General features: G+C 50.2%; 1 protein-coding gene across 2 annotated transcripts in view; it reads right to left on the minus strand.

Annotated features, from left to right (window-relative positions):
* LOC146058276 (sialidase-3-like) overlaps nt 1-11,250 on the minus strand; it is a 63,910-nt gene extending 52,660 nt beyond the window's left edge. For both annotated transcript variants that reach the window (XR_014469842.1, XM_083170492.1), the window contains exon 1: nt 11,042-11,250. Coding sequence is in view for 1 of the 2 variants with exons in the window: in XM_083170492.1 (XP_083026618.1) it covers nt 11,042-11,177 (136 nt within the window). In the remaining variant the exon portion in view is untranslated. The remainder of the gene's footprint in view (nt 1-11,041) is intronic.
* Between the last annotated feature and the right edge of the window lie 7,288 nt (nt 11,251-18,538).

The raw sequence follows: 18,538 nt of genomic DNA on the forward strand, positions 1-18,538 counted from the left end.
GCACTGGCCCCCACCTAGCTGTGCAGTCACAGTATGATCATATAGGAGTTACCATTCAGGTGGGTGAATGTGACAATCAGAGAGCGCTGCACTGGCCCCCACCTAGCTGTGCAGTCACAGTATGATCATATAGTAATTACCATTCAGGTGGGTGAATGTGACAATCAGAGAGCGCAGCACTGGCCCCCACCTAGCTGTGCAGTCACAGTATGATCATATAGTAGTTACCATTCAGGTGGGTGAATGTGACAATCAGAGAGCGCTGCACTGGCCCCCACCTAGCTGTGCAGTCACAGTATGATCATATAGTAATTACCATTCAGGTGGGTGAATGTGACAATCAGAGAGCGCTGCACTGGCCCCCACCTAGCTGTGCAGTCACAGTATGATCATATAGTAGTTACCATTCCGGTGGGTGAATGTGACAATCAGAGAGCGCTGCACTGGCCCCCACCTAGCTGTGCAGTCACAGTATGATCATATAGTAGTTACCATTCAGGTGGGTGAATGTGACAATCAGAGAGCGCTGCACTGGCCCCCACCTAGCTGTGCAGTCACAGTATGATCATATAGTAGTTACCATTCAGGTGGGTGAATGTGACAATCAGAGAGCGATGCACTGGCCCCCACCTAGCTGTGCAGTCACAGTATGATCATATAGTAGTTACCATTCAGGTGGGTGAATGTGACAATCAGACAGCGCTGCACTGGCCCCCACCTAGCTGTGCAGTCACAGTATGATCATATAGTAATTACCATTCAGGTGGGTGAATGTGACAATCAGACAGCGCTGCACTGGCCCCCACCTAGCTGTGCAGTCACAGTATGATCATATAGTAGTTACCATTCAGGTGGGTGAATGTGACAATCAGAGAGCGCTGCACTGGCCCCCACCTAGCTGTGCAGTCACAGTATGATCATATAGTAGTTACCATTCAGGTGGGTGAATGTGACAATCAGAGAGCGCTGCACTGGCCCCCACCTAGCTGTGCAGTCACAGTATGATCATATAGTAATTACCATTAAGGTGGGGGTGAATCTGACAATCATAGAGCGCAGCACTGGCCCCCACCTAGCTGTGCAGTCACAGTATGATCATATAGTAGTTACCATTCAGGTGGGTGAATGTGACAATCAGAGAGCGCTGCACTGGCCCCCACCTAGCTGTGCAGTCACAGTATGATCATATAGTAATTACCATTCAGGTGGGTGAATGTGACAATCAGAGAGCGCTGCACTGGCCCCCACCTAGCTGTGCAGTCACAGTATGATCATATAGTAGTTACCATTCAGGTGGGTGAATGTGACAATCAGAGAGCGCTGCACTGGCCCCCACCTAGCTGTGCAGTCACAGTATGATCATATAGTAGTTACCATTCAGGTGGGTGAATGTGACAATCAGAGAGCGCTGCACTGGCCCCCACCTAGCTGTGCAGTCACAGTATGATCATATAGTAATTACCATTCAGGTGGGTGAATGTGACAATCAGACAGCGCTGCACTGGCCCCCACCTAGCTGTGCAGTCACAGTATGATCATATAGTAGTTACCATTCAGGTGGGTGAATGTGACAATCAGAGAGCGCTGCACTGGCCCCCACCTAGCTGTGCAGTCACAGTATGATCATATAGTAGTTACCATTCAGGTGGGTGAATGTGACAATCAGACAGCGCTGCACTGGCCCCCACCTAGCTGTGCAGTCACAGTATGATCATATAGTAGTTACCATTCAGGTGGGTGAATGTGACAATCAGAGAGCGCTGCACTGGCCCCCACCTAGCTGTGCAGTCACAGTATGATCATATAGTAATTACCATTCAGGTGGGTGAATGTGACAATCAGAGAGCGCTGCACTGGCCCCCACCTAGCTGTGCAGTCACAGTATGATCATATAGTAGTTACCATTACGGTGGGTGAATGTGACAATCAGACAGCGCTGCACTGGCCCCCACCTAGCTGTGCAGTCACAGTATGATCATATAGTAGTTACCATTACGGTGGGTGAATGTGACAATCAGACAGCGCTGCACTGGCCCCCACCTAGCTGTGCAGTCACAGTATGATCATATAGTAGTTACCATTACGGTGGGTGAATGTGACAATCAGACAGCGCTGCACTGGCCCCCACCTAGCTGTGCAGTCACAGTATGATCATATAGTAATTACCATTCAGGTGGGTGAATGTGACAATCAGAGAGCGCTGCACTGGCCCCCACCTAGCTGTGCAGTCACAGTATGATCATATAGTAATTACCATTCAGGTGGGTGAATGTGACAATCAGACAGCGCTGCACTGGCCCCCACCTAGCTGTGCAGTCACAGTATGATCATATAGTAATTACCATTCAGGTGGGTGAATGTGACAATCAGAGAGCGCTGCACTGGCCCCCACCTAGCTGTGCAGTCACAGTATGATCATATAGTAATTACCATTCAGGTGGGTGAATGTGACAATCAGAGAGCGCTGCACTGGCCCCCACCTAGCTGTGCAGTCACAGTATGATCATATAGTAGTTACCATTACGGTGGGTGAATGTGACAATCAGACAGCGCTGCACTGGCCCCCACCTAGCTGTGCAGTCACAGTATGATCATATAGTAGTTACCATTCAGGTGGGTGAATGTGACAATCAGAGAGCGCTGCACTGGCCCCCACCTCGCTGTGCAGTCACAGTATGATCATATAGTAGTTACCATTACGGTGGGTGAATGTGACAATCAGACAGCGCTGCACTGGCCCCCACCTAGCTGTGCAGTCACAGTATGATCATATAGTAGTTACCATTACGGTGGGTGAATGTGACAATCAGACAGCGCTGCACTGGCCCCCACCTAGCTGTGCAGTCACAGTATGATCATATAGTAATTACCATTCAGGTGGGTGAATGTGACAATCAGACAGCGCTGCACTGGCCCCCACCTAGCTGTGCAGTCACAGTATGATCATATAGTAATTACCATTCAGGTGGGTGAATGTGACAATCAGAGAGCGCAGCACTGGCCCCCACCTAGCTGTGCAGTCACAGTATGATCATATAGTAGTTACCATTCAGGTGGGTGAATGTGACAATCATAGAGCGATGCACTGGCCCCCACCTAGCTGTGCAGTCACAGTATGATCATATAGTAATTACCATTCAGGTGGGTGAATGTGACAATCAGAGAGCGATGCACTGGCCCCCACCTAGCTGTGCAGTCACAGTATGATCATATAGTAATTACCATTCAGGTGGGTGAATGTGACAATCAGACAGCGCTGCACTGGCCCCCACCTAGCTGTGCAGTCACAGTATGATCATATAGTAGTTACCATTACGGTGGGTGAATGTGACAATCAGAGAGCGCTGCACTGGCCCCCACCTAGCTGTGCAGTCACAGTATGATCATATAGTAATTACCATTCAGGTGGGTGAATGTGACAATCAGAGAGCGCTGCACTGGCCCCCACCTAGCTGTGCAGTCACAGTATGATCATATAGTAGTTACCATTCAGGTGGGTGAATCTGACAATCAGACAGCGCTGCACTGGCCCCCACCTAGCTGTGCAGTCACAGTATGATCATATAGTAGTTACCATTCAGGTGGGTGAATGTGACAATCAGACAGCGCTGCACTGGCCCCCACCTAGCTGTGCAGTCACAGTATGATCATATAGTAATTACCATTCAGGTGGGTGAATGTGACAATCAGAGAGCGCTGCACTGGCCCCCACCTAGCTGTGCAGTCACAGTATGATCATATAGTAGTTACCATTCAGGTGGGTGAATGTGACAATCAGACAGCGCTGCACTGGCCCCCACCTAGCTGTGCAGTCACAGTATGATCATATAGTAGTTACCATTCAGGTGGGTGAATGTGACAATCAGAGAGCGATGCACTGGCCCCCACCTAGCTGTGCAGTCACAGTATGATCATATAGTAGTTACCATTCAGGTGGGTGAATGTTACAATCAGACAGCGCAGCACTGGCCCCCACCTAGCTGTGCAGTCACAGTATGATCATATAGTAGTTACCATTCAGGTGGGTGAATGTGACCATCAGACAGCGCTGCACTGGCCCCCACCTAGCTGTGCAGTCACAGTATGATCATATAGTAGTTACCATTCAGGTGGGTGAATGTGACAATCAGAGAGCGATGCACTGGCCCCCACCTAGCTGTGCAGTCACAGTATGATCATATAGTAATTACCATTCAGGTGGGTGAATGTGACAATCAGACAGCGCTGCACTGGCCCCCACCTAGCTGTGCAGTCACAGTATGATCATATAGTAATTACCATTCAGGTGGGTGAATGTGACAATCAGAGAGCGCTGCACTGGCCCCCACCTAGCTGTCTGCGTTATCCATGCCAATAGTCATTTTCCTCTACACCCCTGGGAAGTCACTCTACCAGTGATGGCTACCCTTGACACTCCAGCTGTTGTTGAACTACACATCCCAGCATGCCCTGCTACAGTTTTACTATTTGGCCAAGCTAAAACTATAGCAGGACATGCTGGGATGTGTAGTTCAACAACAGCTGGAGTGTCAAGGTTAGCCGTCACTGCTCTATACTGTGGTGCTTCTGGCACAGTCTGGTCTGTATATCAGCGCTGAGTTACAGACCAGACTGTGCTAGAAGCACCCCTCCCAGCCAGGTAAGAGTAACCACATGGGTTTTATAAAGGTGCAGGTTGCTAGAATGGACAATATTTCCTCAATGTTGATTCTGGTCCACAGACTCAGTCCAAGCCAGCAGAGCAGTCCTGGGTGGTCAGTGAAAGCCGGACGTCTGCAACGGGATACGGTCATGATGGTCGACAAGGGTTAGGTTGACAGGTCATTAGGTTGACACATGCATTAGGTCGACAGTCAAAGGGTCTACATAGGGTCTTTACTGTTTTTTTTTGGAGCCGACATGTGCTGACAGGCGGTATTTCATGTCCTACCATCCACTAGGGTGTGGAGGGAGAATAAAATAGCATGCCGAGCGCAGCGAGCCGTACGAGGGTACGCAGAGCTATGTTTCAGTGTCCATGTCGATTGTGTCGACATTTAATTGGGGGGAAAAAAAACACCATGTCGACCTTTTTACTTTCGACCTTGCCCATGTTGTCCTAATGCTTGTGTCGACCTTATGACCTGTCAATCTAACCCATGTCGACCTAATGCTTGTGCAACCAACATGTTGTAGACCAAACGATCCACACCCTCTGCAACATTGCTCGTGGCAGCCATTAATTACTTTGCTGTTTGACAGGGACATTTCCAAGGGAACAGGAATCTGTGGGGATGCGTCACACTCATGGCGGTGACAGCAACAATTTAAGTGACAGTTTTACCCGGGGACATTTAAATGTAGCGTATTATAAGATTGCATTCAGCTACTGTACTTTGTGGTAAACGTGATCTTACACAATATATTATTTATTGGCTACAATACCCCAGCTACCGCCTTATGCAGCCATCTCAGACTGGCAGGGACCTCTCTGCCTCATCTCAATATATTGTCATCTGCTACAGAACCACACTAGATTGTAAGCTCTCGGGACTAGTGTCCTCTTCATGCTTGGACCCAGATTCATGAGCTTGTTCAAATGCGGCTGCATCAACAATTTTTAGCCATCAGCTCGCCCGTGGCAGGGTACAGAGGCATATTTAAGTTCTTCCCGGCGATTCTGGCAGTATGTGTCTCACCTTTTCTGAGTGGCCATTACTGGGGGGGCTAACGGCCTCTCACATGATAGGAGAGGCGTGTTACCAAAGTTAGGCACATCTCATGTACCTGCGTGGCAGGGGTAATTGCCAGTGATGGCAGGGGCGGATCCAGGATAAAATGACAGGGGGGGCACCATGATAAAAGAGGGTTTAGGTGGGGGAGGGGCGTTGTTAGTAATGCCAGTGTACATGCTAAGAGAGCGGCAGAGAGAGGGTGGGAATGGGATTAAAAATAGGCGCTGGCATTTAAAGTACGCAGGCCCACCATGGCGACAAAAGCGAAGGATGTAGTTGTACGTGCGCCGAAGCCGCGCTCCGGAAAAGGGGTGTGGCCACTCAACAGAGGTGTGTCCTTGAGTGTAGTCTACAACACCATATACAACTTCTACACATTATGCAACAAAATACTAGACTCCTTTATACTTCCCCCTTACACATGATGCCAAATGGAATGAAACTAAATTCACATAATTCCACACGGATTGAGCCAAAATTCACATAATGCAACATGGATTGAGTCAAAATTCACATACTGCCACATGGATTGAGACAAAATTAACATAATACCACACGGATTGAGACAAAATTCACATAATGCCACATATATTGAGCCAAAATTCACATAATGCCACACGGATTGAGCCAGAATTCACATAATGCCACACAGATTAAGCCAAAATTCACAATACGCTTCATAAACAGGGACATTGTCCACCAAAGGCACGCATTAAACATTTACGCCATAATGTCCATTACACGTTAAGTTACACGCCATTATGTCCATTATGTATTATGCCAAACACCATAATGCCTATTAAAAATTATGCTACATAAATGCTGCTTATCTACATGCTCATTGCCAGAGGTTCCATGCTTGTTGCCATGTGGGATTACATGCTCATTGCCAATGGGGAATACATGCTCGTGGTAAATGGGGGACAGCCGCCAGGCAGAAGTGATAGCCACTGACAGTGGCAGAGCCTGGCTGTATTCAGAGCACTGCAGGTACCGGCTATTTGAAATAATACCCCTTTCACACCAGAAAATGCATTCCCAGTTTGGCCCCTTTTACACCAGCCTAGTCCCTGCATTTTCTGGTGTGAGGGGGAGAGAAAACCACCCCTCCCCCCCCCCCCTTTAACCAGTTATCTCATTTAACTGGATATATCTTTGGACCCATTTTCATGAGTATCATATTGAAGAACTTTTGAGTGGGCTTTGAATGATTTTGGTCCAGTGAAACTGGAACGTTTGGTTCCAGAGTAATCTGCCCTCAAAGAACATGAACAGCCATGAAATTACATTTCAAAAATAAAAAAATCGATTTACATGCAATATCTCTGGAACCGATTGACCGATATAGACCAGCCTGGTATCATATTGAAGGCCCAGCGATTTGAATGAGATCAACCAGAAGCTCCTGTGATGCCAGGGCGGGAACTGGCAGCCATCGGAACAGGGTGGGGGTCGGAATTGACGGGTCCCATATTATCCTATGGGGAAAAAACGTTACAGCTTTGCCAGGCGATATCTCCGGTTCCATAGAAACACGGGGCTGGGCTTGTTGGAAAGCCCTGGTCCTCAGCTACAAAATAAATGACAGGGGGGGCACGTGCCCGGGTGCCCCCCCCTGAATCCGCCACTGAGTGATGGTGATGATGTCGTCTCTCGCAGATGGAGGGTTGAGGTGGTACAATCACACAGACGCATATGACTCAATATGGGGGAATATTTGCAGTCAGCGTTCCATTTACATATTCGATACCATAGGAACGGCAATATGATTGTATTTGTGTGTACGCAGTGCCGATGCTGGAGCGTATGCCGATATGACGCTTCCAGAGCTCCGGCAACGGCCGGAAATCTTATGTGCTGTTTATATTTGAATGGTTTGAAGATCCGATCCCATAGAAACCAATAATAGCCCCATACACATTGTCTGCACCATGAGTCCACTGCTCGCAGGAGCTGGAAGGGGGTAACGCTGAGTTCACACAGGACGGAGGATCGGGAGTTTACCCCCAATCAGCTGCCTGTGTACAGGAATGTGGTATAAAACATCTACAGTGTCTAGGAACACAGTCAATATGTCAACAGGGTCAAACGGTTGACTCTTTTTTTTTCGTTTTGGGGTGTCATATTGTATGTTTTATCTATTTGGGGAAACGTGTACCCTTGCGGGTTCGCATCGCGTGACACACCGCCCGGGAGGTGGCTGCACACACGTTGCTATACCCAGAGCACGAGGACAGCAAATACAGCTAAAGTTGGAGAACAATGACTTGTTGAACCTGTTGACATCTTGTAAGTGCTGAGCATCTACTGACCGTCCACCTATCATCTGGAACCTGTAACCAACCCCGCCCAGCGCAGCATAGTAAGGACCTAATTCAGACCTGTTCATCATGTGACTTCAGCCACCTGCCCCACGCATGTGTATCCCTGGGGAACGCATGGCGTTTTTAGGGGGACGCCCATGTTCCCCTGATGCCGCCCCTGCCCATGGGAACAACTTGGCGAGTGTGATGCTCATCGCAGTGGCGTAACTATAGGGGGTGCAGCTGCTACGGGGCCCGGCGGGTTGGAGGGGCCCGAGGGCCCAGCAAGCCCCCTGCACCCTCTTGAATTTGTATTGACCCGGGCTGGACAGCGCAGCGGCGGTGGCGGGTTGCACAATGAAGGGGGAGGAGGGCCAGTTGATCCAGGCTCTCCCCTTTCCTACTCCCTCTGGTGGCACTGGTGCCGGGGCTCCACGTCACAACCTAGTGACCAGCCCCGGCGTGTAAACGAAACCTAACTGCTGCTAGCGCAGCAGCGCGCTGTGATGCTGAGGCACTACATACATCTGCAGGGAAGCTAGCCGCTGGAGCCGGGGCACGGCGGGTAGGAGGCACAGCACCTGTAGACCCGGTGGGAGGATGTCCGCGGAGATCCGGTGGAAGGGGAGGCCTGGCTGGCCCTGTATACCCGGCGGGAGACCTGGCCCTGGAGACCCGGCGCTGCTGGACTGGAGGTAACCAAACTTAACTAAAGAGAAAGTGGAAAGGGGGAGGGGAGGGAGCAGAGCAAGGTATAAGCGACACCCCTCTCTCCCTCCTTTCATTTACTGGAACATGGGGTATGGGATTATTGCCACTGTCACGATGCTTTCAAAGCCCTGGCTGACTTCACTCACTCTCTGTCTCCCCTTCTCTCTCTTTCCCTCCTTCTCTCTCTTTCCCTCTCTCCTGGTCTCCTCTCTCTCTCTCTCTCTCTCCCTGTTTCCTCCCTCTCTCTCTCTCTCTCTCTCTCCGTCTCCTCCATCTCTCTCTCTCCGTCTCCTCCCTCTCTCTCCATCTCCTCCATCTCTCTCTCTGTCTCCTCCCTCTCTCTCCGTTTCCTCTCTCGCTCTCTCCGTCTCCTCCATCTCTCTCTCTCTCTCTCTCTGTCTCCTCTCTCTCTCTCTCTCTCCGTCTCCTCCATCTCTCTCTCTCCCCCTTCTCCATCTCTCTCCCCGTCTCCTCCCTCTCTCTCTCTCTCCGTCTCCTCCCCCCCTCTCTTTCTCCATCTCCTCCCTCTCTCTTTCTCCGTCTCCTCCCTCTCTCTTTCTCCGTCTCCTCCCTCTCTCTCTCTCTCTCTCCGTCTCCTCCCCCTCTCTCTCCATCTCCTCCCTCTCTCTCACTCCGTCTCCTCCCTCTCTCTCTCTCTCTCCGTCTCTTCCCTCTCTCTCTCTCCGTCTCCTCCATCTCTCTCTCTCTCTCCATCTCCTCCATCTCTCTCTCTGTCTCCTCCCTCTCTCTCTCTCTCTCCGTTTCCTCTCTCGCTCTCTCCGTCTCCTCCATCTCTCTCTCTCTCTCTCTCTGTCTCCTCTCTCTCTCTCTGTCTCCTCTCTCTCTCTCTCTCCGTCTCCTCCATCTCTCTCTCTCCCCCTTCTCCATCTCTCTCCCCGTCTCCTCCCTCTCTCTCTCTCTCCGTCTCCTCCCCCCCTCTCTTTCTCCATCTCCTCCCTCTCTCTTTCTCCGTCTCCTCCCTCTCTCTTTCTCCGTCTCCTCCCTCTCTCTCTCTCTCACTCCGTCTCCTCCCTCTCTCTCTCTCTCTCCGTCTCTTCCCTCTCTCTCTCTCCGTCTCCTCCCTCTCTCTCTCTCTCTCCGTCTCTTCCCTCTCTCTCTCTCCGTCTCCTCCATCTCTCTCTCTCTCCGTCTCCTCCTTCTTTCTCTCCGTCTCCTCCCTCTCCCTCTCTCTCTCCGTCTCCTCCATCTCTCTCTCTCTTTCTCCGTCTCCTCCCTCTCTCTCTCAGTCTCCTCCCTCTCTCTTTCTCCGTCTCCTCCCTCTCTCTCTCCATCTCCTCCCTCTCTCTCTCCATCTTTTTCCTCTCTCTCTCCATCTCCTCCCTCTCTCTCTCCTCCCTCTCTCTCTATCTCCTCCCTCTCTCTCTATCTCTCTCTTTTTCTGTCGGTCTCTCTCTTTCTCTGTCTCCCTCTCTCCCCCCTGTCTGTCTGTCTCTGTCTCCCCTTCTCTCACACTCCCGTGTCTTTACCCTTCTTTCTTTTTCTCAGTCCCATGCATTCTTTAAAAAGGATGGCATCCCGCACAGTCACTGAACTTGGGCGACAATGCATTCTGCCCCTTGTCTCCCCCCTTACATGATGTGTGGCTCCGCAGCATCGCTATCGCCTGATCAAATAGAAAATGCAGGCAAGAATATTTTTTCTTTACTGTGTATTTGGCTGTGGCTCTCGTGGCTAGCAGGATGTAGTTAGCCATGTCTCTGATGGCTTAACATCTGTACTTGATACACACAGTGCTCAGTCCAATTCGCCGGAACTGAGTCCTGTGTGCACACGGCACTGTAATGACATTTTAATGACAACAGTAGGGGGGGCCCCGTTCAATATTTTGCTATGGGGCCCACAGAGTTCTCGTTACGCCTCTGGCTCATCGCCTGCGTTCGCACAGGGGTTCGTCCCGACCGATTAAACCTGAATCAGCCCCTAATTGTATGGTAGCCCTGGTATGTACAGGGCTCCGCACCATCCAGAGCTGGGTATCACAGTGGCCTCTCTATGAGTAACTCCTCTCTCTCGCTTCATATATACAGGTGACATGTATGTACTGGTAATAGCAGGGATGGAATAATTCCCTCGTGGTCATTATGACTCCGCTGGCGGCGGTGGGGTGTATTATACAGATGTACATGTGACAAGGGGTCCGCCCGCTTACGAACGTGTGTGTGTGTGTGTATATATATATATATATATATATATATATATATATACACATACACACACACCTGCAGTGCGAGATAACAGTGCAGTATCCCCCCAGTACACACCCGAGGAGCAGTATCACGCACGGGGACCTACCTCCTGCTCCTTCCCAGTGACAGGGACCCCTCACGCTCAGCTGTTCCTGGCTGTCATCGCTGATGGCGGCCATCTTGCCGAAGACCGTAACAATACTAAAGCAGGCTTCGCTAACATGGCGGACGCGCTCCCACATACAGCGGAGTCAGCCGCTCTAGTGGCCGGAGACACATGGAGTGAATCATCGTTCCCCCTCCATTTTTTACAATCACTTTCACCCGGCCTGTCTAAGTAATCATCCGGCCATTACTGCGGCCTCACTGGGGTATAAGGAGCCGAGAGACCGAGGCGGGGGAGAGCTGGTGGCAGCGGTGCTGCGTAACATGGGAGGTGAGGGGGACTGGTGCGATTGGCTGCAAGCGGTGAGGACACGCCCATTTATGCAAAACTGGCTGCAACAGTGGTTTCAATTATTTACCTGCAGATAGTGTTTATAATAATAATAATAATAATAATAAATTATAGTAAGATATAATAATAAATAATACATTCTACTATTATAATACTAATAATTATACTACAACTAATAATAATAATAATACATCATAATACTAAAAATAATAATACATAATACTAATAAATAACAATGCCTAAACTACGGCTACTAATAAAAAAAAACCCAGTAAATTATAATTAAAATATATAACAATTATAATTATTGTTATAATCAGTGGTGTAGCTAGGTGCCACAGTGCTCGGAGCAAGAGCATGTTTGGCCCAACCCCCCCCCCCCCACCCCTCCCCCCGTGCCTGATGCCTACCCCTTTCCCATTGTCCCCCACATGCCTGCTCCTTTCTCTGTACCTCCCTCCGGCCTGCTGCTTACCCTGTTCTCCGGGGATACTGCCAGCGGGCCATGAGGAGGGTGGGTGGCAGCAGCAGGAAGCAGAGGAGCCAGTGATCCAGATGATTGTCCATAGTAGCGCTGCGCCTCCACATCCCACCCTTCCCTGCCACCAGCTCACAGTTTTTGGTGAACTCTGACCTGGGCCCAGGTAATGTGTGCAAACCCACCCCCCAGTGGCCCTGCATGTCACCCGACACAGCGGGGAGCCAGGAGCGGGCAGGGCTGGCGGTGCAGGGAAGTGCAGGGCTGGCGGTGCAGGCACGGCTCCGGCGCCCTCTGATCTTCTTTTGCTCTGCCAGATATGCCCCTGGTTATAATACTAATAATTATATTACTACTAGTAACAATAAAGGGATTTTTGTAAGCACTTACCGTTCAAATCCCTTTCTCTGATATGGTCCTGGTGACACAGCTCAACATTGGGATGTAGGAGGGTCCGTAGGAGCCAGGCACCTATCCTAAAGCTTTTGGAGGGTAGGCTCCTCCTTTCTGCATCCCAGACTCCTCAGTTCAGCCTTTCAAAGCCACTGGAATACATTAACTCAGTACAAACGCCTGCACAATTTCAAAAAATAACTTTGAACCATATAACATGAAACATCATGAACCTGGCATACTTACTGAGCGTAAGGGAGGGATTGCTGTGTCACCAGGACCATATCAGAGAAAGGGATTCGAACGGTAAGTTCTTACAAAAATCCCTTTTTCTCTTTCAATGGTCCTGGTGACACAGCTCAACATTGGGACTTTCCAGAGCCGGTCCTTTGGGTGGGTACGCTCAGGTTTGCAGCTCTCATCACTGCACGCCCGAATGATGCGTCCTCCGACGCGAACTCATGGAACCTATAGAATTTGGCAAAGGTGTGAACAGATGACCAAGTGGCGGCCCTGCAAACCTGCTCCGCTGTGGCCCCATGTCGAACCGCCCAAGAGGTGGCGACCGACCTGGTGGTATGCGCTTTAATCCTGGCCGGCACAGGCCTACCAACCTTAGTATATGCAAAGGCAATGACAGAACGCAACCACCTAGCAATGGTCTGCTTAGATGCAGGCCAACCAATCTTGTGCACATCATACAAAACTAGCAAAGTATCAGTCTTCCTGACACCCTTCACCCTGTCCACATAAATGCACAAGGCGCGCACAACGTCCAAATTCCTCAATTTGTCCCTTTTCCTTGAACCCTCTGGGGGTTGGAACACAGGCAGAACAATCTCCTGATTCAGATGAAAAGCAGAGACTACTTTTGGCAAAAATTGGGGTACTGTTCGCAGAACAGCCCTGTCATCATGAAAAATAAGAAAAGGAGACTTGCATGACAATGCTCCCAACTCCGATACTCTCTTTGCTGATGCAACTGCCAACAAAAATACCAGCTTCCATGTAAGGAACTTAAGGTCAGCCGACCTCAACGGTTCAAAGGGTGCCTTTTGAAGACACTCCAGTACCAGCGATAAATCCCATGGAGCCACTGGTTGCTTGTAGGGAGGTTTCAATCGTGAAACCCCTTGCAGGAAAGTTTGCACCTCCAGTAGCATTGCTATCCTTTTCTGGAAATAAATCGACAAGGCCGATATCTGTACCTTGAGTGACTGAAGGCTTAACCCAGACAAAAAACCATCCTGCAAAAACTCCAACAATTTAGAAAGTCGAAACCGCGATGTATGCGACTTCTGCCTTTCACACCACCTAATATAGGTCTTCCAGACCCTATAATAGTTAGCTGAAGCCCTTGGCTTAATAGATCTGACCTCAGAGGTAGACGCCACGAGTCCACAGACAATCTCTGAAGCCTCGAGTACCAGGACCTCCTTGGCCAATCTGGGGCTACTAAAATCACTGGAATTCCTTGGGACTGGATTCTTTTCAATACTCTCGCCAGCATTGGAAATGGCGGAAAGGCATAAAGCATATTCCCCTCCCAGGGAATAGTCATTGCATCCACTGCTTCGGCCCGTGGATCTCTTGTCCTGGCATAGAACCTGGGCACTTGATGATTGCACCTTGATGCCATCAGGTCCACATCCAGAGTTCCCCACTTCAGTGTAATCTGATGAAATACCTGTGGGTTCAGGCTCCATTCCCCTTCTAGCAGCTCCTCCCTGTTCAGGAAATCGGCCTCGATATTCTCCACCCCTGGGATGAATATCGCTGACAACGCTGGAACATTCTGTTCCGCCCACAAGAAGATTCGGGAAACCTCCCACATGGCCAGCTTGCTGCGTGTGCCTCCCTGATGATTCAGGTACGCCTAGCGTTGTCGATCTGAACCCTCAAAGGAAGACCCTGCAATCTCTCTCCTGCCAGAGATATCACTTTCCACACAGCCCGCAGTTCTAGGATATTGATCGGCAAGGCATACTCCTCCGAGGTCCACAACCCTTGCAGACGCAGGTCCTAGACTACTGCCCCCCAGCCCCTGAGACTGGCATCGGTAGTGACTACCAGCCAGTCCCATGACTGCAGCGACCGACCCCACTGAAGTGAATCCACCATTGCAGGGAAGACCGTGTCTCTGGAGACAACACTATGTGCTCTGACTTCATGGTCTGAGTATTCCCTGACCAAGACATCAGGATGTCCCACTGGAACACTCGAGAGTGGAACCTGGCAAACTGTAGCGTCTCGAAAGTCGCCACCATCTTCCCCAGCAGTTTGAGACACCTCCAAACCGATGGACTCTGAGGCCCCAGGATCTCCCGAACCAAGGTGGCTAAGTCCCTGGCCTTTGTCTCTGGTAGAAATACCCGATGTAGATGGGTATCCAGGACAACCCCCAGGAACTGGATTCTCTGTGATGGCACAAGCTGAGACTTTTGTAAGTTTAAAAGCCAACCGTGAGCTTGCAAAAAACTGATGGCTTCTGCCAAGTGACTCTGCAACCTCTCCGCCGACTCTGCTTTGAACAGCAGGTCGTCCAAATACGGAATCACAGTGATTCCACTCAGTCGGAGAGCAGCTGCCATTACTGACATAATTTTGGTGAATACCCTTGGCGCTGTAGCCAGACCGAAGGGCAATGCCTGGAATTGCAAATGCAGGTCTCCTATCGCAAACATGGACGCCAAAAATTCTCCCTGGTCCAGGCTTAGCAGCACAGACCGTAGAGATTCCATCTTGAAATGGTCTACCCACAGATGGAGATTCAAGGACTTTAGATTTAAGATTGGTCTGAAGAACCCGTCTGGTTTTGGCACCAGAAACAGAGTGGAATAAAAGCCTTTCTTCCACTCCGCTCGAGGGACCGGGATAACCACACCTTTCTCTAACAGAGATTGAGCTGCACCCAGAAGAGCAACACGGAGCCGAGACTCCTTTGGCAGTGGTGTAGGAATGAATCTTCTCGGAGGAAGACCTTTGAAGGGAATTTTGTAACCCTGGGATACAATGTCCAACACCCAGGAATCCCGGCCCAACAATGCCCAAGCGTCCCTGAACCATCTCAGACGCTCCCCCCACCTTGACAACCGCTGGGATATTCCCCAGGTAGTCATGCGGAGGGCTTGTCTTCTCCTTTGGTGCTCGGTTTCTTATGAAAGGAACCGAACTTTGACTTTGGGGCCTTGCCCCTGGAGGACTGAAACTTTCCCCTAAAAGACTGTCCTCGAAAGGATGCACCCCCTCTAGGGGAGGGCCGAAAGGACGGCCTAAAAGCAGAAAACCTTGAGGCCTGTTTTGCTGCAGAGGCCGGCAGGAAAGTACTTTTGCCTCCCGTGGCCTGCTTAATAATCTCCTCCAGCTCTGAACCAAACAACAGCTTCCCTTTAAAAGCTAATGCCTCTAAGGCCTTTTTTGATTCATTATCCGCCTGCCAGGCTTTAAGCCAGAGCACTCTCCTGGCATTGACGGATACCGTGGAAACTCTGGAAGCCATTTTGAGAGCTTCCTCCTCAGCCTCAAGCTCCGCAGCTGCTTTTAGCTTCTCAGCAAGCAGTAACACACCTGGATCAGCATGCAAAATTGTACATAAGTCACTGGCCCACACAATCATGGCCTTAGAGACCCAGGCTGAAGCTATAAGAGGGCGTAATGTGAAGCCCACCCCTTCAAATATTGCCTTGAGATTACCTTCAAGCTTCTTGTCTACGGGGTCCTTAAAGGCTGCCCCCCCACCGTGGCTTTAGAAAGCCGTGCCACAGAAGCGTCTACCACCGGAACTTTTCCCCAGAGGTCTGCATGAGCCTCAGGCGTGGGGTATAGAATTAAAAATCTCTTAGGCATCTGCAGCCTTTTATCGGGCGTTTTCCAAGCCCCTTCCAATAAATCCTGTAAACCCTCATCCGCAGGGAAGGTAAGTTTCACTTTGCAGGGGTTTTATCCTCCACAGACAAATGCAAAGCCTGTTTAACAGCAGTAATCAAATCCTCCACCTCTGAGGCCGAGGAATCCTCAGAGTCATCACCCTGATCCCAGGGGATGTCTGTGTACTCTCCCTCCTCTCCAGATTCAACAGCAAGTAAAGGCACTGAATAAGACCTTTTAGGGGTCCCCACAGTATCACCATCAAATCTGTCCAGCAAATCATTAAACCTGCTGATCCCCTTAGCAGTATCCTGCATGACCTGTAAGAAGCCAGGATCTGCCTGGGTCAGAGACAAGGAGCCAGAGGACTGCCGAGATGATGACATAGGTCTAGGGGAAGCCAACACATCACTCTGCCTGTCCAGCAATTGCACTAAGGCATTAACAGACCTGCCCAGGGCACTGGCCCACGTAAGTTCCAATTGCTCTACCCTCTGGGGTTCACTCCCCATGGGTCTCACAGCAGCGCAAGTAATACACAAGCCCCCCTTGGCCATCTGCTCAGGGACAAATTTCAGTGTACAAACACTGCAAGCGCTCAATGCATTAAGGGCTCCCTCCCCCAAAGCCACAGACTGTTGCTCAGACATGATGTAAAAGTAACACAGTCACAGCGCACACTGTACAGGCGTTTTATACAGAGCCAATGTACTACAGCCACTTATCTGTGTGAAGCTTTCACAGTGGGGAAAACGATGCCCAGGAAATCCAATCACTCTGCCAGGATCTGTCAGCCAGCTCAGCTCCGCTCCAAGCGTTCCGAATGGCGCCAAAACAGAGTGAGGGAAGAGACCAAGTCCTTGCTGCTGCGGGGTCTGTGGCTTTTGGCGCCAACCACCCCCAGACAGCCGCTCCCACTGCAGGATCTCCAAGTTCCAGTGTCTCCCCCTCTGCTGGGGACCACTTGGAACATGCCTGTAACACACTGCTGTCCTCTCATATAGGAACTCAGTGTGTAAGCTCCGCAGAAAATGGCCGCCGCCATCACGGAGCGCCTGTCCCCCATGATCCCCACCTAGCGTGAAGCCAGTTTCAGAGCGCTCCAGAGCCCAGGCAGCTTCTTAGTAGAAGCTGTAAGCGCTGCACAGGGAGACCAGACAGTGTCTCCCCTGTGAACAGTGAGCTGACAGGACGCGCTTCTGTCAGCTCCTGCTGCGCTGTCAGTGTGAGGATTCAGTGAGAATCCTCACACTGTGCCTACCTAGCTAGTTGTAAAAGTTAATAAAATAAAAAATTCCTAACTAACTCTAATCCTTCGGCTGCTCAAGAAGCCTTTAGAATAGCACCCACTCCAGTAGGCACCTAACACGAACTGAGGAGTCTGGGATGCAGAAGGGAGGAGCCTACCCTCCAAAAGCTTTAGGATAGGTGCCTGGCTCCTACGGACCCTCCTACATCCCAATGTTGAGCTGTGTCACCAGGACCATTGAAAGAAAATATTTTTTAATAATACTAAAAATAAGTAATAATTTAAAAATAATAAATATAAATGTACTTATATACAGTAGCACTCTTTCTTCAAAAGGACTCATATTAATTGTCCAATACTCAATGGTTTATGGCTCCCTATCTCTCATTCAAAGGGACGAGAGATTATGGGAGGGAAGATGGGGTTAATAAAAAAATATTTTGGCGCTTATTGCGTCTGGAGAAGTTGGTTTTAGCAACGTCAAGCGGCTGAACCCGACCTAAGAAATGGGCACGTTGAGAAATATCCCATTTGAGCGCCCAGATGGGTCCACATTTCACACTTCTCAGCTCACCAACCCTGCGGGGTCACAAAATGCAATGCCAGCAGCAGATAGGCCGCAAATGGATGAATGAACAGCTCCATCGGGAGCCATAGACTGGCTGCTGGCAAGAATTAAATGTCATCCATTTTATTTGTCAAGCACCAATGCGTCACTATATAGGCCAGGGGTGGGGAACCTTTTGGGATCCGAGGGCCGTTTACATTGAGGCATTATGCCTCAGTGGCCATTTGCGGCAGCTGTCCCACGCGCCGGCGGCTGCCGCAGGTTACAAGTCGCCGCACTGTGTGGTCTGGCGGCTGGGCAGGGAGTCTCATACAGGGCAAATCTCACGAGAGGTCAGTAGCTCTCGCGAGATTTCTCCTGTATGAGACTCGCTGTACAGCCGTCAAAAGGGTGGGTGGGCCACAAATATCCACGGGCCGGAGGTTCCCCACAGCTGATATAGGCAGAGCCACCAGTCATGATAACCTGGTGACATCGCGGCTGGTCCAGGCAATGCTGCAGAGAATGATGGCTCACCCCCCAGACCAGGCAGTACATACACAAATGCTATATTCAGCCTAGACATAAATAATCACACGCAGAGAACCCAGT

The sequence above is a fragment of the Crinia signifera genome, chromosome 2, assembly GCF_055691185.1.
Source record: "Crinia signifera chromosome 2, ASM5569118v1, whole genome shotgun sequence".
In the NCBI taxonomy this organism is placed as follows: domain Eukaryota; kingdom Metazoa; phylum Chordata; class Amphibia; order Anura; family Myobatrachidae; genus Crinia; species Crinia signifera.